Here is a 21,593-nt window from a genome sequence, read left to right as displayed (position 1 = left end):
AACAAAAACAAAACAAAACTGTTCATTTAAAGTCTCTGAAAGTCTTTTCTCAGATGTCCTCTAGGTGTAGTCGTGGAATGGAAGTCTTTTCAGGGGTTGATGTGTGGATGCTGGTAATCAGCCAGGAAATTTCCTACAAAATTGAACTTAATACAACTTTAAAATAGCTTTGTCAATAATCAAATCAAACAATGAAAGTTCTGAAAAACATGTCTAAGGGAATTCAGAATCTTGGTTGTTACACATGAAACATATAATAAAACAAAAATTGAAACATTCTTTAAAATTAATATTAATATAGTCCCCCCTTATGGAGGGTAATTGAGAAGACAATTGCTGCGATATTAAATTTTAAAATAATTTTTATCTTTGTTTCATCACTTTTTGCATCATATGCCTAATTATCCTCATGCCATTATGAGAAATTAAAAATCTAATATAATTGGTAACAGGTGTCAGGGCCAAATTCAACACTGTATTTATCATGATACCTGAGATAATTATGGGGGTTACCATAAAAGAACAGAGAAATGATGGGATATGAGCATTCCCACACTTGAGCAATATGTACTGCCCATACAGTATGCCAGGCTTAAAATAGGTGGATGGAATATATGTCCATGCCACTCAGTTTCTGCTGATCTGATTCTAAACTTGGATCATCTCTAGTAGAAAGAGCCATCTTGACGGCTCTCTCCATATGTGACAATTTCCCCCATAGAACATATTGGAGGAAACTGAGTCAGACTTAATCAGATGTATGGGATTGAGACGTCCATGGCATCAGGCATATAGGAGGGGGCATAGAAGCCAGGTGTAGAATGAGATGGGTGGGATGAATACTTCCAGCCATCTGTACAATATTGTGGGGAAAAATAAAATAAAATATTAAACCAAGAGAATCCAACCTCAACATTAGTCAAAAGCCATTCCCTCGGCCATACCTTGACTTCATGCATGTCTCCCCTCATGTGACAGTTCAGTGTCTGCTCTTGCATGTATTCCTCTTGTGATTGGATGGCATCTTGGCCAACTGGCATCTGATAACTCAGAATAAAGGCAATTAATATCTTAAATGATAAGTTCCCATAATCCAAGTTTCATATGGATTTAAAAATTGAGGATAATAAATGATCGCAAAAAATGTGAATACATCTTGACTCAGAATATAATATATAATTATTTAACAATTTCAAATAATACCCCTTTTTTTTACTTAGTATACTATTACTTTTGTGAAAAATCAGAACATATTTAAATACAAGTTAAAGCACAACAGAATCTCAAAGAAAACTTTTTTTAAAAAAAGAAAACTTTTGCAAATGTTCCCCTCTTTTTTTTTTGGAATATGCTTATCAAAAATAATACTCCTAGAATCAATTTACACTTGCCATGGCAACCAATTTGCCAGGGAAATGCTTTAAAGAGTTTGATCAAATAATCAGTTGAGAAAAAATAACAAAAACAAACAACTCAGAATATGGGAGTACAATACTCCCAGAATTAACATGTATTATGAAATCAAAACCATCTTGCAATTTTTAAAAATTAGATAAATGAATAGAAGAAAATACACATGGAACAATAAAAGACAGTGAAATTCAAACTAAGGAAATCTAAATGAGCATGAACTTAATATTAATGAGTATTATAAAATATAAACTTGATCACATGACTAAAAAGCTTTTACAAATATTCTCCTTGTTTTAAAAACTAAGTATAAGATACAATCTCAAAAGCATGAAAATCTCTATAAAAATAAACCCATACCATTAATTTCAAAATGTAGGTGTAATAGCATAGAAATCCTATGTAACCTCTGAACTGACATTAATACTGAGTAAATTCAGAGCACTTTTGATTCCGATATCTAAAATCCCCAATACTCATATCAATACCTTGCTGTTTACTTCTACATTTCTGTACAATATGTACCCTTCCATGGCAAAAGAAGCAGTGTCTTGAACTATGTTGATGGTTGTCATTCTTATTCAGCTTAAGTTTTTCTTCTTTAACCCCTCTATATTGTCTGTCGGGCTTTTCACCATACAAATGCTTTATAAGATTACTAATTAAAGACAAAAGCAGGTTAGCAAAATTATGAATAAATCGAGCATATCTGGAATTTAAAGGGTTTTCTAAGGTTGTCTCAGAAGCACAGCCAGGCTGGGGAAGGGCTGAGCCTGAAGCTGCAAATGTAGTTAGAGAAAGTTGCGCATGCTCATTAGATCTCTGGACTTTCCAGGCAGGGGAAGCAATGGGCTTGGCCATGGGAGGAGTAGAAGGTGGGGTCTGAAGAGGAGGGGAGGGACCAGAGCAATTTGAATCAGACTTGATTTTGAACTCAGGCCTGGATTCCTCTTCCCCCACTTTGCTTCTAGGCATGCAAAATTAAAGCAACAATTAGTGTTAGAACTGGGAAAAGCTACAGGAATCTCTTCAGGTTTCTCTGAAAAAGCAAGGTTGGGAGAGAGAGAGATATATATCCTTGTGTGAGTAAGTTGCTGGCTCTTCTAACAAAAATAAAAAGAAAAACAGAAAATCCACAAAAACAAAGCATTAACATGATCTTATCTCCCATTTGTCTGGTTAAACAGACTAAAATCAAAAATAGGGTAATTAGGGAGTTTAAAAGGTCCATTTGAAAAAATTTAAAGGGAAAACACAGCCAGTACGCCAGTACTTAGCAGTTAAAGGGAGAGGGTAGGGGAAATTTCTTACCCAACCAGAAGATCAGAAGACTGAGGTTTAGCTCATCCCTTCGTGGTTGCCATCTGTTAAGGGCTAAAATTCTAGCTAAACTATCTAAAATATCTAATGAGTGGTCACCAATAAATTATAAGCTTTAGCAAGAGTTAGACTTTTAAGCATTTATTAAGGAGAATAAGAATTTGGTAAAGAGAGAGAAAAAGGCCTAGATTCCTATCTATTAAAGGGAGAGCGCATTTCTAGCTCCCCTCTCCACCAGCATCCTCAGGAAAGGACCTGAGAGCGAGCGCCAGTCTCTTCCTTCCTCCTCCCACTAGCCCGCGTCACTTCCTGACGCCAAAGAAAAGACTCCTGGTCTTGCCCTCAAAGACCTTCGCTTCATGGGCGGAACTCTTCTACAGTAAGTCTCCAGCAGGGGGCGTCATTCCAATCGTTACACATCCCAACAACTGGTTCCTTCCCATTGACGAGAGTTAGGTCTAGACAGACTTCCCCTATTGCTTTTTGCACCTTTTAAAGAAAGAAATTGTCATCGTTATAAAGTAAACCAAGACATTTCAAATTTTTTAATATTTTGTTCTTTCCTGATTACATGTAAAAACAAATTTTAGCATTCATTTTCTAATATTTTGAGTTCCAAATTCTTTTCCTCCTTCCTCCTGCCCCGCCCCCCCATTGAGAAGGCCAGCAATTTGACATAGGTTATACATATGCAAACCATATTTCCATATTAGTCTTTTGTGAAAGAAAACACAGGACCTCCCCCCCCCCCAAAAAAAACTCAACACATGATAAAAATAAAAAGTGTGCTTCAGTCTACATTCAGACAGTCAGTTCGTTGTATTGCTGAGAACAGCAAAATCATCCCGTTGATCATCACTCAGTGTTGCTGTTGCCGTGCACAGTGTTCTCTTGATTCTGCTTTCTTCACTCTGCATCAGTTGGTGTCTGTCCTTGCAGGTTTTTCTGAGAGCATCCCCCTCATCATTTCTCCTAGCATAATAGTGTTCTGTCACTCCCCAGCTGATGGGCCTCCCCAGCACTTTGCCACCATAAAAGGAGCAGCTATGAGTATTTTTATACGCGTGGATCTTTTTCCTTTTTGTTTCTTTACCTGTTGGGGTACGGCCCTAGGAGCGGTCTTGCTGGATCAGAGGGAGTGCACAGCCCCATAGCCCTTTGGGCAGAGCTCCAAATTGTTTGAATGGTGGGATCAGCTCACAACTCCACCAAGTGTCCCACTTTTCCTACATCCCTCCAGCACTGATTATCTTCCTTTTCTGTCAGGAGATTTTCATGTTTGTTTTTTCCTTTTCCCTCTTTCTGTCCTTAGGTCTTGGTCTTTCCTGACTTGCCATCAGTGCTAGGCCTTTCTCTGTAAATGGCCAAGGCTGCAGTTTCTTCTTGGTTGCTTTCTTGCGCCTTGGCTCTCCTTGGTATTCCCCCTTTCTGGCAGCGTTGAGGTTTTTCCTGCCCACTCCTTTACACCTTGAAGCCCTTTGTATTAAATTTACAAAAATCCATTCCAAAGCACCAGCCCTGGATTGAGAAAGACCTGAGTTCAAATCCGGCCTCAGACACTTGACGCTTACTAGCTGTGTGACTCTGGGCAAGATACTAAACCCCTATTGCCCTCCAAAAAACCCCCCCAAAAAACAAAACAAAACAAAAGAATCCATTCCATCTTGCCGGCCTTGCTTGGTTTTCACCCTCTCCAGCCAGCAGCTTGGTGTTCCTAGATTTTATGCTGTTGGCCATCTTTTTAATGGGTTGGTCTCTTGCCAAATGGGCTCTTCCCTTCAGTGTCCCCCATATTCCATGGTTAGCAATGAGGCAAACCCCACCAACACCCTTCCGGCCCCCAGTTCCCTGGCCAGCCTTTGTCAGTGTCCTAGCAATACTTTTTGGCATAACTGCCTCGTGGCCCCTCCGCAGAGTCACCCCCGGTACATCGTTCCGCTCTCTGCCTGCCTCTTGGAAGGGCAGCTACATCCTGTGCTGAAAATCCCAGGGGGCCTTCTGGGGAAAGGCTTCCTTCCTTCCTCTCTTCATTTCACCACGTCTTCCCTTTCTTCCGTGTGTCACACTCAACCAGATTTCAGGCCCCAGAGCCTGGGAGGATTCCTGCCCTAGCTTTGGGAATGTTGCATTGCCCACGACCTCGGAGAGTGGAGAGGTGCTCCTCGGCCTCTTTACCTTCCCTTCTCTTGTAGGAGGAAGAAGTGGCTGCCCTTGGACCACCGCCGGTAGTCACGTGGTTGGGGCAGAAACACAAAACCGGCAGCCTCAATGTAGGTCCCTGCACGCGCTCTGCTCAACAGGAGCTTCCACCTTGGGAGGGTGGGAAGGCGGTTCGGTTAGAAGGGAAAGGAGGGAGGGAGGGGGCACTTTTGAATTTTTGTCCTCTTCTGCCCAGTGCTTGAGGTTCAAGTCCATCCCCCAGCGTAAGTCCAGGAAGCTTAAAAATGCTCCTGCTCCCGGGTCTGCCCGTTTCCTGCGGCTCCACGTTGTGGGGCTTGCTGGTGAGGGCGCGGATTGAGAGCTTCTCCCACATGAGCCCAGGTGACCCTGCCGGCTCTCAGCCACTCTGGACCATTGCTACAGAGAGTACGGGGGGGAAATGAATTCTGAGCCACGGGATAGAAGGTCGGTTGGAATGGGGGCCAACTCTTAATTCTTGATTGAATTGGACATCTTCCACCATTTTCATGCCTCTTACAAAGAAGCCCAGACTTAAAAAATCCTTGAGTGTCCATGCCGACAGTGAGTGAGAAGAGCTGAGGCTTTGTGTTTTCAACAAATCCATTTTATTAATGCGATTTTTCTTTACTCTCTTTTCTGGAGGAAAACATCCTCTCCCCCCCTACCCACAGTGCTGCCCTCCAGGTTGCACCCTGAAATCTTCCCTTTTGTCAGAGAATAACAAGCAAAAACACCCACTCAGTGCGAGTGACCAGTGTGCTTGTCAGTGTAGCCCCCCTTCTGTCCTCTGGAGGAGGAGGAAGGCTGAGAGAGAGGTTAGAGGTCCCTGCTCTGGAACCTCTCCCGGTGTCTCCCCATCGCTACGGGCGTGAGGGTCTGGAGAGGTCATGGAGGCCCAGCTCCTCTTTGGAAGAGGAGAGGTGGAGAGAGAAGCCCCTAGGATGGGAGACGATGTTAATTGTGCCAAGCCCCCGGGGCTCAGAGGCAGGCGTGGAATCCTTGGCCTCGGCTCGTTTGCTTGGTTAGCCTCACACTGGCCGTGCCGCAGTCCTGCCTCCCAGTACCCCCTCTTCTTGGCATCCCTCCCTCCTGCCTTCTGTCCGTAGCTGCACCAGGAGATACCCCCTTCCCCCCACCCCGGGAGGAGGGCTTGTCCTTATGTCATCTTTCCCAACCATGAATAGTCACTCTCATCCCCTGGCCTTCTCCAGAAAAAAACGACCCAGGCCCAGATCAGCCTCATCGACGTCTTGCTGAAGGAAAATGGCTCGCTCACCAAAGCCCTGAGCACCATGACCCAGGAGAAAGTGGAGCTGTGCAGAACCGTGTCTAAGCTCGAGAAGACGCTCAAACACCACCTGCAGAAGGGCTGCGGGCACAACGTACGTCTTGGTCCCCGCTCTCCTCGGGTTCCGTGGCGGGGGAGGGGGTGAGGAGGCTGGGCAGCAATTCTCAGCTGTGGGTCAAGTTCAGCCAGAGAGGCGGGGGATGGGGTGGGGTGGTCATCAGCTGGTCTGGCAGGGTGGCTCTTGTCAGGGAGAGCCTTCCATTGTTGGCCACAGGAGCCCCGGAGAGACGTTTACTGGCCAGGGGTGGAAGTGAGGGAGAAAGCAGAGAAGGCGGGGAGGGCCAGAACTCTTTGCCTTGCCCCTGCTGCCGGCGAGGCATCGTGCTTTGGCTACTGTGGAGAAGCAGAGCTGGAGGAGGACCTTGCAGTCCCCTTCTGGCAGAGAAGAGGGCCTTCCCTGTGTGGGCCAGGCACCCTGTGCCTGCCTCTGCGCTGGCTTCTTTGGCCCGAAATGTCTGCCCAGGGGCATCCTCAAGCCTCAGGTCCCCGGGAGGCCGAGGCTGCTGCTCCTTGCTCAGTCTGTTTTCTCGGTCCAGGTGGCAAAGTGGCCCGAGCTTCTTTTTCCAGTAGATTCCCCAGTCAGCCCCCAAAGAACAATCTCTTGGGTAGGTGGGTGCCTGCAAGTGATGGCCGCTATTCTCTGCTTTGGCCTGGCATTTGACTTAGCGGCTGAGCAGCCCAAAAGGGGGTCTGGAAGGAGACAAGGGTCTAGGTTCGGCGGAGGCCGGAGAGCCGCCTTTGTGTCAAGTCTTGTTTTACAGAGGCCTTGGGCTCCACCTTGTTCAGTCTTGGCTCCCAGGAAAGCAAAATTGACCCCTGGTTACAAGGAGTCACAATTTGGGCTTCTTTCTAAAAGACTCAGTGGGACCATGTGAAAAAGAGGCAGCAGGTTTTCCCACTGGGTCCCTTTGGCTCTGCAGTCCCAGGGCCTGTCATTAAGGAGGATCCTCTCTCAGACCTTTCCTGTGGGAGCTAGGAGCTTCTCTCCCCAGAGGCCTGGGGATGGGCCTCCTGAACATTGGTCATTTCTGTTTGAAGTATAAATTCGTGGACCGAATTGGCACGTTACAGAAAGCTGACAAGGCGGCTTGGAAGCAGCAGAAGATGGCCCTGCCAAGCTCCAGGCATGGCGAGCCAGGGATGGTGAAAGCCACCTTGAAGAGCGAAACCCCCTATGGGGGGAGCACGTGCCGAGTCAAGGTAAGGCTGGAGAGAGGTCCTGGGGCCAGATGATGGGGCGAGATTAGGGCAGTGAGTGGCACCTGCCACACTGCAGGAAGACCTCGCAGTGTGGCTGCCTACGTTACCTCCTGGCCAAGGGGTTGGTGTGCGGAAAGGTGAGCGTGGCAGACGTGGCGTGAGGGTATCCACAGGAGGCCAGCAGGGCTGCCAGGGTCAAAGAGGAAATGCTGGCTGATGCCCCGCGTGGTGGCAGAATTGTCAGCCAGAACAAAGTATCAGCAGCTTCATTTCATTCCCATTGTCTTTTTCTTTTAAGATGGAAAAGTTATACCTGCACTTCCTACGGGCAGAGAGCTTCCGCAAGGCCCTGATTTATCAGAAGAGGTATCTCCTGCTGCTGATCGGGGGCTTTCAGGATTCTGAGCAAGAAACCCTCTCCATGATTGCACACCTGGGGGTGTTCCCCTCCAAGATGGACAAGCGGACTTTTGCATCTCGCCCCTTCACCAAATTCCGGACCGCTGTCAGGGTGGTCATTGCCATCTTAAGGTAACAGCTTTGCCTCACGCAGCCTGCTTTGTACTGCCTCCAAATAGCCCCGTCCTCAGTGGGATATGGCTCCATGTCAGCTTTGGGCTGGCGCCGGTGTGGGTGGGTGGGTGTGCATGTGAGTGTGTGTGTGTACGTGTGTGTGCGCACTGTCTCCACATCTAATATACGTCTGATCCTTAGAGAAAATAGAGCTGAGATCCCTTCTTTTGAAGGGATCTTTTGTGCTGGGGGAATCCAGTCTTCAGATAGATTTGGGTGGGGGGCGGTGTCTTGTTGGATCAATGGGTGAGTGCTTCAGTGTCCTCCAGAAAATGCTGTCTTCTGTAAAGGTCTTCTTGTGGGCTTGGCTGGAAATCCCAAGCTCCAGTTCATTACATCTGGGATTCAGGAGGTGTGAGTTAGATTAACACCCGTTTTGAGCAGCCCCCTGATGTGTTGCCGAAGGCTGAGGGGGATTTATCTACTGTGTATGTAAGCGTCAGATGAGTCCAGTGATGACCATTGCCCACCTCATGTGGGCTACATGCCCTTACAGAAGAGGGGCCTGCTCTGTTCCTGTTACGTCACTGACTGTCTAGTGTTGGTGGTAGAGAAGACGGGCTGAGCGTGCCTCCTTCCCCTCACCCTCCAGGTGGAGTCTCAGGGGCTTCTTCAGGGACGGTCAGTGGATGTACCAGTGCTGGCATGTAATGAGACAGCTCGGCAGAGCCCGTCCCTCCCCAGAACCTCCCTGGGTCTGTCAAAGGTGTTGCCCTCTTCCCATGCCTGCAATTCACCTGGATGCTTCCTTGGCCAATCAGTGGCTCCCGTCCCATCCCTTCTCTCTGTTCACACAAGTGCCTACCAATTGTTCTTGCTGCCTCAGCGTTGCCCAGTGCAGTCCCATTCTCCCCATCGCTACAAATTCAAGTGCAGACGTGATAGGGGGCTGCTGCTGTTCAGCTAGCTCCAGTGGCCCCCAGCACCCCCAGCCGCCATCTTCCACCTCGCTGACTTTGCACTGGCTGCCCCCTCCTTTTGAGGAATAGACTCCCTCATCACCTCCATCTCTCCTCTGTGTGGAGGCTCCCCTGTTCCTGGGGCTGCCCTCCCCAGGCTGCCTGCTTCTTCTCCTCCCCAGACCTTCTCCTGTGCCAGGCATACCATTAGCTGCTCTGTACGGCCTTGGTGAGCAGGACGGATTTTTTTTTAAGGCAAGAACCGATCCCACACACACTCTACTGTTAGCCGTTTCCTAACAAGGAACCCTTTGGTTCTTGAGGTGGTCGAAGCAAAGGAGACCCACGCTTTTTAGTAATGGAGTGGTGGAGACAGCAGCCCGTGGTGTTACCGAACAAGCTGTCGACGTTTACATCACTTTCTAACAATGTGACCCTCCTTAGGAAATCATCTCTCTTCGGTTTTTCCTTAAACATTTATTGGTTAGCAGCCATGAAGACTCAAAAGTCATGGCCCTGAGATGTAGGGTTAGAAGAGTCCTTGGGAATGGCCTGGTCCAGCCCCTTGTTTTACGTTGAGGAAACCAAGACCCAGAGCTTTGTTTGTGAAGCCTGCCCTTCTTGGAGCTCCCGGAGGAATGGGGCAGAGCCAATCCAGAGCCCACCCATTCAAGGGCTGCCGTGTGGGGCCTTGGCTAGAGTCAGGTGACCATTGCTTGCACCTTGTCTTGGACTCCTGGAACAGGGAAGGAGTGGAAGTGTGATCTGGAAGCATCCTGGCTGCTGGCTGGATTGCCAATGACATGGTTTCTTTCCTCTTTCTTCCTTTTTTAGCTTTTAAACTGGCTTTTCTCTCTCTACAGATTACGCTTCTTGGTGAAAAAGTGGCAAGAGCTCGATCGAAGAGGGATGTTCACTCAGAGCAGCGAGCTCGATTCAGGTTGGAGGCTCTTGTGTTCTGGGTGCTTGGGTTGTACATTTCATTTTAGCGATTTATTAGTGCTTGCACCCACACCTGGCTGGCTTCTGCCAGGGACCGGAGAATCCTGGCATTGAGGCTCAGTTGATCCATCCCAGTGTGCAGGGAGCCAGGAAGACCTTCGTCCTGAGGGTGATATCTGCCCCTAGTCCCTGGGAGTGTGATCCAAAGGGGCAGCAGAGCCACTAGCCCAATGTTTGAGTCTTCCTACCGTGTCACCTCTCCTTTCTGGCCCCAGTGTGCCAACAATGGGGCAAGGCTGGTCCCTTTACTCAGGGACTGTTTGAATGGGTGCAAACAAAGCCATTTCCACTTCTGTACCCAAACCCCTGACCTAGGTCTTCAGCAGACTCTGAGCAGTCCTAGTTCTTAGACTATCCCACCGAGAGCTCATCCCAGGGGCTGCTGGCTGCCTTCCCATGATGTGAGCGGATCTGGTGATTGGAGGGGGGCATGAGGGGGTCTGCCCTGAGCACATATGGGAAGTGTCTACCGCCATTGGTCATTAGCTTCCCTGGGCCATCCCTTCTTCGGAAAGGGGATCAGGCCTCTCTGTGGGCGAGGCATTGCACACCCCTCCCAGCTGAAATGTGTATAGAAAGGACCTTCTGGAAGCCCCAAATCCCCATGAGGGTAGTGCCAGATGCTCTTTGACCTCTCTCAGCACAGAGGAGGGCCTCTGGGCAGGGCTCCTTTGCTTCTCTTGGGTTGTATCATCACAAGCGTGGAGAGAGTGCTTGGAGGGTAGCCGAGAAGGGACATAGAAGAGGGCCTCGGAGCCTTCTCGCAGTAGCTCCAGGAGAGGGAGCTGCTTTGATCATCCCCAATTTACAGATGAGGACACTGAGAGGCGGAGAGTAGGGGAGTGACCTGGCCAGGGTCACACAGCTAGGAAGTCTTGAAGGGAAGGATTCGAACTCTGGGTCCAGCACTCGATCCATTGCCTGGCTTTCATCGCTTGGTTTCCCAAAGTCCATTCTCCCCAACCCTGATACCATTCGGGAGGCAGGGGGAGCCTTGTGACACCCAGAAATGGATGGGTCACTGGGTTGCTTCCTCAAGGACCTCAGCCAGCACTGATGGGGCTCCTTCTGTCTGTCCCTCTGTCCATCCTGCCATTCCGTGTGGTCTGGCCACGGCTCCTTAGGGAGGATTGTCCCTTCGAGCGATTCTGCTCAGGTTGAATGAAGCCTGGAGAAGCCACAGAGCCAGCCCTGAAAGGAAATCCGGTGGGCTTCTGGGGGGCGGCTGGCCAAGAGGGACAGGGACTGCTTCCTAGTCTTCCATGTTGTTCATTCTTGGAATCCTTGTCTCACACAGTGCCTGAGGAAGCGGTCGAGGTTTCGAGGCCGCCGCCACCACTTTCATCCTCACCATCGCTCCCTGAAACCACCAGCTCCCCTCCCACGCAAGATCTCCCCCCGAGTTCTCTGAAAATGAGGCGTTCACCGTCCCCTGCCTACCACCTGTGGGACAGGTGAGCCCCAGGGGGCAGGAGCAGGTGGGGTTTTACCTGTTGGAGCACCTGCAGAGGAAGCAGGTGGACCCTGGGGACCCCCTCAAGACACTGTTTTCTGACGAGGAAGAAAACAAACGACGTTTGCCTCTGCTCTGTTCCCACGGCTTATCCAGAACTTGACAGGGTCCTCACTCCTCAAGCCCGTCCACCCACAGCATGGACAGTGGTGGGAGCTGACCACCTTGTGGTGGGGACCCTCCTGGGGCCAGAGGTATGGGGGGAGGTAGATCAACTTCCAATCACTGTGAACCTTGAGGTTGTGGTGGGCTAATGAGAGAAGTGTTGGCTTCATTCCTAATATCCTGAGGCAGCCTTGTCCGTGCAGTGACCACAAGGACCTTTCCATGTCAACCCCCCTCCCACGTAGGTTTTGTGTGTGTGTGTGTGTGTGTGTGTGTGTGTGTGTGTGGCGGCTCTATGGGAAACCCTTGAGAAAACAGGGCTTTTATCTGTGGCCTTACTGAGCCCCTAGAAAGACCCGGACAGCCCGCTGGGACCCCTCAGGCCTTAGGGCCTTTCCACACATGGAGTTCCTGCGTGAGCTACAGAAGCCTGTGCTCCCCAGGCTGGCAGAGGAGCTCGACCTGCCCCTCTGCACGTGGCAGATTGTCTGGGTCCTCCTTGGCCATCTCAGCGTGTTACTGGGAAGTGCTGCTGGGGTGGGGGGGTCCCCGGGATCGGGCAGAAAGTTTCCTGGGTTGTGGCTCTGAGTAGAGCCTCCCTCACATGGAGCAGCCGCCCTCCAGGCATTGTCCCTGTCAGGCTCAGCCTCCCTTTGCTCAGGCGCTGGCGTCCCCAGTGAGGAAGCTTCCCTTGCAGGGGGTGGGGTGGGGGAAGAGCCTTCCTCAATCCTGGCTCTGGCCAGGCCCAAGGATGGGATGGAGGCAGCAGGGGTCTCCTGGTCCCCAATGGGGATGGTGGCCTGATACTCCGGGGACTGGGGAGCAGCCCAGGGCAGGGTCTCTGCGTCTGGGGCTCCCTGAAGTGTCAGGAGCTGAGGGACAATTGTGCAGGATCACCTCATAAGGCTGTGAAGTGCGAGAGAGAATCGCCTCTGGTGTACTTGGGTCTGGCTCTGGAGGGCAGATCTGATGAGCGTTTCTGCTTTGGGTGTGGGTTGTCTTTTTGTGTCTTTATCAAAAAGCTCGGAGGACCCCTGTGGGCATGGGCATCCGTCTGCCCAGCCTCTGCTCCAAGCCGGCTTTCCCTTTGCAGACATTCCAGGGGATGTGGTGCCTGGGGTCACTTCTCATCCTGGGTGGATGGAGAATTAATTTGGCTTTGTCTCATCTTCTTTCTGAAGAACCCTGACGTCCCCAAGCTCCAGTGTAGATGTTTATGACAGCTCCCAAGACCCAGAACACTCCTTAACAGAAAACATTCATCACTTAGAGATCATCCAGCAGAGACTACGGGGCATCCAGCCAGGTGAGACCCATCCCTCCAGAACTAGGCTCGTTGTCGAAGTGTCATTGAAACACTAGAGGTCCCGGAGGTGCCGTACGGCCAGCTGTCTTCTCTAGCTTTGAGGGGCAAAGGAATGACCCAGGGTCTTGGGGTTCACGTGACCAGCGGCCGGTGCAGGGGCCCTCAAAAGGTGACCGTCACAGGTAGAGGAGGTCGGGAGAAGGCTGGTGCTGCCCCACTCCATCAAGCCTGTTGGCCAACCCTTCCTTCTCTGCCTTCTCACTTAGAATCACAGAGGCGTGGCCACCAGCTGTGGGCCTTTCTGGAAAGGATTAAAGATGGGCCCCAGAATGGATGGGGACCATGCCAGGGGGCATCTTCTGGCAGTGGGCCAAGGGAAATGCAGACACTGCCGACTATTAGCAGGCTCCTGCCTTTCTCCTCTGCTTGGTGGCCAGTGCCAAACCTAGGCTGGACCAAAGGCCAAGCTTGATGGAGGGGAGACTCGAGGGAGCTCCTGTGTCCTGCCCCTCTTTTCACTAGTGTACGAGCTGGCACTTCAGCATCTCTGAGCCCAACCCCAACTATTTAAAGTCATCGTTGGACTGAATAATTGAGTTAAAACAGTCAGCTGGGCTGGGGGTCAGGCATCTGCGGGTCCAGTCCTGGCAGGGACCTTGGGCAGGCCTTGGAGCCTGGGCTGAACTGGGGATGAGGTGGGGAGGCATAGTGGACCACAAATGCATAGAGTTTTTACAAAGACACGCGAGTAACTCTGCTGATGAACTGCTAATGTGACATTGTTTTATTTCTTCACAGAGCTGAGTTCCAAAAAATCTGGCCATCAGAGGAGCAAAAAGTCAAGCCCCTGAGCACCCGGACGTTTAAGGAAGCAGCAGAAGCCGGGGTTTCTCGGGTCTTCTCTTTGCTTCTGGGCCCCTCGTTCCCTTCCTCCTGCTCTTTTTCCTTTTTTTAAAGAAAGCCTCTTGGTGCCGCAGCACGGGATTGTGGGAAGACCCTGCTCCCGTGTGTCTGTCCGCCCTCACGACATCAGCACGAGCGCCGCTAATTAAAAGTGTTCTCGTCTCTGTGCAGTGTCTTTAAACCTCGTTGTGTTGTATGGGTGCCCACCCGCGTGCCTGCCCGCACCAATGAAATGTAAAGTAGGCCGGGTCCTCCTGTTGTGGATTTTTCTCAAGTGTATATCTGGACACCTTGTAAAAAGTCATTAAAAGCCACGCGCTGTTTTACGTGGGCCTCCTTCTTTCTCTCAGCCTGCCGTGTTTGGGTGCCACTGGGTCTGTGAGGTCACTGCTCTAGGGCTTAGCGCCATCCAAGCACCTGGGATGGACACTTGGCCTCCTTGTGCAGGATGGCCCCCCGGCAGCTCCTCATAGCCACCCGCCGTTGGACAGGCATGGTCATCTTCCCAGTTGGCCACAGGGCCTCAATCCAGACCATGGGCCTCAGCTGTCTGGGAAGCTTTTCCTAAAAGACCGTCTGGCCCGCTCTCCTCCTGCTGTCCCCTGGGGTGGGCGGGGGTCCGAGTGCAGTCATTCCTCCTCTGTGCGAGCTCCCTTAGAAAAGCTGGGGGGTATCGCCCTGTCTAATGCGATCACTGTGTCTATAGGAGTGATCTCGAATCCAGAGGGGCTCCATGGGGACCAGAAGAGGCCACCTTGAAGAGAGCCTTGGGGTCTGGGACACCGAGGGAATGAGAGAGACCTCTAGGCAAGGGGACCAGCCAAGCCAGAGGCATGGAGTCAGGAGACGTCCTTCCTCTGAGGAGCAGCAGGGGGCGGGGGCAGACGCTTCTGGTCCTCTGCTCCTTTGGCCCAGGCTGCTTTGCAAGGCCCAGGGCAGACTCGGGCAGACCCAGGCAGAACGCAGTAGAGGCAGTGAGAGTCTGCCTTTAAAGTGGTCGGTTTGGGTTCGTCCGAGTCCCTGGCGCCGCTGACCCGCCAGCCCGAGGGGGCAGGAGGGGCATTGGGTGAGTCGTGCCAGTCCCCGATTCACAGCCCACCCAGGAAACACCATTTTAGATTTGCTGGAATGACGGTAGAACCCGCAGGACTTGTACAGGAAGCTGGCCACGCAGATCACTAGTGTGGATGGAAGACTGATCGTGGGGGCCTCGTCGGCCATTTCCACATCTGTAAAGTGGCCCAGTGAGACTGGCTGAACATAGTCTGAGTCTGATACTTTGGCCACAAAGTCCTTTGCCCGCACAATGACAGCCTCCCAAGGGGGACAAGGGAGCATCCAAGCATCCAGACCACTCCTTCCTCTCCAGGGACCTCAGCCCTTCTATTCCCATCCGACTCATTCCTTCCACCTTTTTGGGGACAAGCCGGAGGAGGCCCTCTCCTCCAGCACAGCCCCAGAAATGACCCATCAGGAGGACCCTCCCACCCTCCCTGCTGCAGCCCCTCCCTGCCACAATGTAGGCCCCCTCCCACTTTCTAGCTGCTTTTTGTGGGTTGTGACAGGTTGGCTCTGTGAGGGCAGGGGCACTTAATAGAGGCTGTCGGCTGACACCCCCATCTCTTTAAGGCAGCTAAGTGACCCAGTGGGCATAGAGTGTTAGACCTGAAGTGCTGAGTTCAGATTCTGACTCAGACACAGGATGTGTGACCTTGCACAAATCACTTGCTTTGTCTCAGTTTCCTCATCTGTTAAATGGCTTCACAGGGATTCTTCAAGCCTGTGTGGCAGCGTTTGTGAAGCATTTTGTAAACCTGCAGAGCCATCCGAATGCTCTCACGCGGCACACACTCGGGGTCCTTGCAGCGCCATCCCATCTGCCTGCTACCGCTGGCTGCTCCCCAGCTGAGCAATGCCCAGAGCTGACTGCAGGCTTCCTGATGGTTTGGGGCCAGGTCTGTGGCCATCGGAACTCACCCTTCCTGGAAACTGAGCCTCCTCCAGGGCAGCCCAAGAGCCCATTCTGAAGCTGGGCCCCAGGACCGGCTGAGCTCATGTGGCTGGGATGCCGGACAACTGGCACTTATGTGGTCTCTTCTCAAGCTCATGTCAGCTCTGCCAGGTGTGCATCCTGTGGCTATTCCCATTTTATAGGTGAAGAAATGGAGGCAGACACAGGTCAAGTGACTTGCCCAGGGTCACTCAGCTAGTGCAAGCCTGAAGCTGGATTGGAACTCAGGTCTTAATCCACCCTGCCATCCTGCTGCTTCCAGTAGACTCGTGATTAGTAGGTGGGCTTTCGGTGATGAAGTTGGCTTGGAGTAACTCCTCAAATAGAAGAATGCAAAATGGTCCTTGGGCCATCCAGCCCCTTCCAGTGTTCATGATGACACAGCAGGGGGAGAGGCTCGGAGGACACTAAGAAGCCGACCATTAGCCTGGCTGACGGCCCCCTCTCCATCGGGAGACTTTCCCCATGACCTCCAAGCAGACGTTCCTGCTCCTGGATGACGGGCCTGGTACCAAGTGATGCTATTGGTCTAGGCAGCGCAGCAAGATGAGTCAAGGTGGAGCAGAATGGAAGCCCAGCCTGGCTTCCTTTCGGAGGGGACGACAAAGGGCTGGCATCACTGGCTCCAGAGGTGAGGATAGTCAGCTCCTCCTCTTCCTCCTCCCCCTCCCCCTCCTGTTACTCCTCTTCCCTCTCCTCCACCATCCTCTTCCTCCTCCCCCTCCTCCTCCTCTTACTCCAGGGCCTTCTCCTTGAACTGTTTGTCTTTTGATGTGGGCTCTATTACAATCTAAAGGAAGGAGTGGAAAACAGGATTCGCCTCCAAACACTGAGGTGACCCTGCAGCTGCCTCATGTTTGATAGTCAAGTGATTGCAGCCCCAAGAACTTGCTAAAGCCGCCCCAGGTAGGACTTCCATGTTTTCCCTGCTATACATCTCCAGTGTCCCGAAGAGAAATAAGCAAGTGGGAATCACCACGTTTCTTCATAAATAAATAAACAATAAAGTGCCCAGGCTGGAAGCACTGGCCCAGCCTGGCAGGACAGGGTCGGCCTGAGAAGCTCAGCCACCCCCATGAGTGCCCAGCTTCTCCAGGCATCCCCCCCTCCATCCCCCCAGCCTCTGTTCCACTCCATCCTTTTCCTTCTTTCTCCAGGCCCTACTGTCCCTCCACCTTTGCCTTCAGAGCCGGGAGCAGCTTGACCAGTGCACGAACGAGGCTCTGCTGGGCCAACGTGCCTCCCTCCCTCCTTCATCTGGTCCCTGGGGCCCAGGTCTTCATCAGCTCCTTCAGGGTCACACATTCACATCCTGCTAGGGTCCCCTTGTGCTGCGAAGAACAGGCAGGAAAACAACATCCCTGGGAGCTTGCCACTGTCCTCATCCCTGAAGCCAGGCTTCTGTCAAGGAGAATGCTTGCCCAGGAAGGAAAAGTCTAGAGGTGGATCTTATGGAAGAAGAAACTAGTCCATCCCTACCCCCCCCCCCAACACACAGGCGCTCTCGCTCTCTCACAAACACACACACACACACACACACACAGGTACACACTCCCACATTTTACAGGTACAGTATACACACCCACCCACACATGTTTACACTGCACACACAATGCAATCACGTGCACACTCACACTTACACACTGTTCACATAATACATCCATAATACATTTAGACACACATGTAAATATCCATGCACACACACTGCTCCAATACATATGTTTCCACATGTGCATTTACACAATACCCTCTTATATACACATACCTGTGGTCATATACTTGCTGGCACATGCACATACCTGGTGCAACTCACAATACACATTTAAACACATATGGACATGGACCCACATATACACTACACAGCATGGATTTATACTTTCACCTATATACACACACATGAATCCATGATGTGTGCATATACACATCAATTTACACCTGTACACACCTTTCAATAGTTACACATGAATACACTGCACATACCCACGTGCATGTACACTTGATGGGTGATTGCATCCATATCTACTCGCATTCACTCACATGCACGTGCACTTACTCATATTTCACATGTGTACACACCACACACATGGTTACACATGAAAATGTGCAATACACATGCATGCACAATTAATTTACACACACTTGAGACACACTATACACATGTGTATAAACACATGACAAGTGCACATGTGTGCAGTTCACTTACACATGAAGACAGGACATACACTCAAACACAGGCATCTAGCTCAAGTGTGAAGTTTGCCCAGCCGTTCCTTTTGGCCCTTGGGCACTGGGCTAGGCCCAGCAAAAGGAAAGGCCAGGGGGCAGCTAGGAGGTGCAGTGGATAGAGCACTGACCCTGGAGTCAGGAGGACCTGAGTTCAAATCCGTCCTTAGACACTTAACACTTACTAGCTGAGTGACCCTGGGCAAGTCACTTAACCCCAATTGCCTCACAAAAAAAAAAAAAAAAAAGGAAAGGCCAAACCAGGCCTTGTCCTCAGGGTGCTCATACTCTGGGGGGGCAGAGAGCAAAGTGTGTGACCAACAAGGTACCTGCAAGACACTCAAGATGCAGGTGTGCCTCCCCAGCTCCCTTCTATACTGTTCCCTCTGCCCCTCCCCCAAGTTCCCAGGAGGGTCCCTTCTCTTCCCCTCTGGCACCCCAACCCCCATTTTCAGCTTCCTTGTATGTATTGTCTTCTCCCATTAGAATGTAAGCTTTTTGAGGGCAAGGACTTGGATCAATGCCTGGAGCCTAATAAACTCTTCCTAAAGGCTTGTGAGCCAACCACATGCCCACCATGACAGTCTGCACCATTTCCAACCACTGATGGCCCCATTTGCTTGGGCTTGTGCTGCTGATTCAGGGCCCAGTTGTGACTGTGATTGCTCACAGTTTTGAATATTTCCCCGATATTTTTTCATCTGTTTCATGGGTTGTTGTGGCCAAAACCCCACCCACCTGGAGGTGAACTTTCTGGAGAAAGTGCAGGACCAGGCATAGAGGTCAGCATCACAAGACAGAGCAGATGGACAGCAGGCCAGGGCTTGGTGTGAAGGGATGGCCTCCAGGGACTTAGACCAGGGGCTGTTCCGGAGGCTGTAGGCCAGGCATACGGCAACCACTTAAGGCATGGTTACCTCACACGGCACAGGGTACGCAGCAGGTGCCTCATAATTGCTTGTTCTGAGGACTGATTGGCAAGGAGGGAGGTGGAAGAGGAGGTAGCCTAAGTACAGAGGATTTACACATACAGACCAAGAGCTACCTCATGACACTTGGAAAGCTTCATTCTGTCCCCTGCATTGAAGTGATTGGCTGGACATGGGCAATGACCCTCAGAACATGGCCAGGGAGTCGCAAGACAAGGTACCAGTTAGTGGATCCCTGCTTCTGCTAAAACCAAACCAAAACGACTAAATGAGCAAAAGAGAGAGAGAGAGGAGAGATTGTTTGCAATTTGGCTAATTTAGGAAAGCAAAGCGACCTGCTACGGGCCTGTCAGGTGACGATGGGAGCAACCATTTTGTTTCCTTATTCTGTAAAGAAGAAACCAGTTCCGCCCTCGGAGAGCTCACAGCCTCTACAGCGGGTTAAAAGCAAGTGCACTTGTAAACACAAGACTTGCTAGCGGTGACACTGGGCAAAGTCCTTAACCTCCATCCCTGGTACGTAGCTTGGGGGGACCAGCTACACAAGAAGGAGCCCAAGTCCTGGCCAGGTCAGCTGGAAGACATGGAGGAGACAGAATGATAGCAGTCTGGCAAACGGCTTTATTTTCTGATGAGGTTTAATTCTGCACCTCCCTGGGGAATACAACTGCAGTGAGGAATCCTGTTTTCAGTCACCGAGTGCTTATGCATGTTTCTATCAAGCATTTCTTCTGTGTGTGGCAAACAATAAGCAGCAGTCCCACACCCGATCACCCCGGCCCTCAGGTGCCTTTCTGTCGGGCAGGCTGGCAGCTTCTGTCCCTTTGGGCTCCCTTTGCTCAGCTTCTCAGGGACACTCCGGGATGCTCCGGGACGCTTTCCTGTTGCTCTGCTTTCTCAGTGCTTCCTCCACCCTTTGCCTTCTAGAAGCTTCTAAGTAACAGGGTGTATAAGATGTTGGATTTGCAGACAGGAAGACCTAGGTTAAAATCCTGCCTCATAGGGGCAGCTAGATGGCGCAGTGGATAGAGCACCAGCCCTGGAGTCAGGAGGACCTGAGTTCAAATTCGGCCTCAGACACTTAACACTTACTAGCTGTGTGACCCTGGGCAAGTCACTTAACCCCAATTGCCTCACTAAAAAAAAAATAAATAAATAAAAATAAATCCTGCCTCATAGCTGGATGACTTCAGTTTCCTCCTCTGAAACATTGGGGATAATAAAATCTACTTCAGAGGGGCATGTGGCAAAGGGAACATAAATGAAACGCAACATAAATGAAAACTGGTGAGATTCTCTTGCATGTTCACACTGCCAAGAGCTCTCATTCAAGTGCCAGGTATCCCAGGTATCCCTTCTCCATCCTGCTCCTTCCTCAGCCAGGACACTGTGGCAGGTAATTGAAAGCCAGGAACAAACCTGGAGCATTAGCCTCCCAGTCACCATGCAAATCTGATTATGCTAACACACCATTGCGGTCACAAAGCGAATGCCCTCGATGACCTCATTGCATTTTCCCAGCAGCTCTGAGAGGAAACGGGCCCACTCAAAGCTGGCCGGCTGGACCTGTGTGGTTGGGTCAGACCCGGGACTTCTACCTCCAGACCCAATTTCCTATTGCATTTTCTTTTTTTTCCTTTTTTTGACAGGACAATGAAGGTTATTTGCCCAGGGTCACACAGCTGGTAAATGTTAAGTGTCTGAGGCCAGATTTGAACTCAGGTCCTTCTGAATCCAGGGCCAGTGTTTAGATGCCCCCCCCAATCTCCTATTTTTTAGCAAGGCTCCCAGGCACCTGAGGAGCCCACAAGGCCAGGCATGGACTTCATCTTCTCACTGCAGGTTCCCCACCCCCACCTGGCGTGGATGGGGCTGGGGGGCTGGTAATGCATCTGCACATACTGAATGGCTATTTTTGTCATTGAATGCCATTGGATCTGAATCAGAAGATAAGCAAAGGTCTCCATAGCTATGAAGTATTGTCAAGTATCTTTTTTTTAAAGTAATAAACATTTTCATTTATAGTTTTGAGTTCCAATTTTTATCCCTCCTTCCCTCCCTCTGTGAGCCAGTCAGCAATCTGATATGGGTTATACATGCATGATTATGTGCAACATGACCATATTAGTCATTTTGTATAAGAAAACTTGAATAAAAAAATGAAAGAAAGTGAAAAATAGCCAGCTTCGGTCTGTGTCTCATCAATATCAGTTCTTTCTTTGGAGGTGGACAGTCTGCTTCATGAGTCCTTTGGGATTGTCTTGGATCATTGTATTGTTGAGAATAATCAAGTCTTTCCCAGTTCTTCATCCAGCAATATGACTGTCTTTGTGCACAACGTTCTCTTGGTTCTGCTCACTTCACTAGACATCAGTTCATATAAGTCTTTCCAGGCCTTTCTGAAGCCATCCTGCTTGTCATTTCTTAGAGCACAAGAATACTCCATAATGATACATTTTTGCAAGGTATTTGAAAACTGCCTTAAGACACTAAAGAGGATGGGCAAAGACGTGGCATAGGGGACAGCTTTCCCTTGGATGGATGACTTTGGATATGTCCCCAGCCACAGCCTCCTTAACTTTTTTTGTTTTTGTTTTTGATGGGGCAGTGAGGGTTAAGTGACTTGCCCAGGGTCACACAGCTATTAAGTGTCAAGTGTCTGAGGCTGGA

The 21,593-nt window shown here is 50.5% G+C and overlaps 1 protein-coding gene across 1 annotated transcript in view; it reads left to right on the top strand.

The window, feature by feature from the left end:
• PCNT (pericentrin) overlaps nt 1–14,073 on the top strand; it is a 134,444-nt gene extending 120,371 nt beyond the window's left edge. Inside the window, exons 48-55 of the mRNA XM_044002591.1 lie at nt 4,923–5,000; nt 6,123–6,293; nt 7,298–7,459; nt 7,758–7,990; nt 9,795–9,871; nt 11,231–11,387; nt 12,733–12,857; nt 13,656–14,073. Coding sequence (XP_043858526.1) covers nt 4,923–5,000; nt 6,123–6,293; nt 7,298–7,459; nt 7,758–7,990; nt 9,795–9,871; nt 11,231–11,387; nt 12,733–12,857; nt 13,656–13,708 — 1,056 coding nt within the window. The 3' untranslated portion in view covers nt 13,709–14,073. The remainder of the gene's footprint in view (nt 1–4,922; nt 5,001–6,122; nt 6,294–7,297; nt 7,460–7,757; nt 7,991–9,794; nt 9,872–11,230; nt 11,388–12,732; nt 12,858–13,655) is intronic.
• The last annotated feature ends 7,520 nt before the right edge of the window (nt 14,074–21,593 follow it).

Source organism: Dromiciops gliroides, chromosome 4 (assembly GCF_019393635.1).
Source record: "Dromiciops gliroides isolate mDroGli1 chromosome 4, mDroGli1.pri, whole genome shotgun sequence".
In the NCBI taxonomy this organism is placed as follows: domain Eukaryota; kingdom Metazoa; phylum Chordata; class Mammalia; order Microbiotheria; family Microbiotheriidae; genus Dromiciops; species Dromiciops gliroides.
Note: the sequence above shows the minus strand (reverse complement) of the source record. Positions and strands in the feature narration are given on the sequence as shown.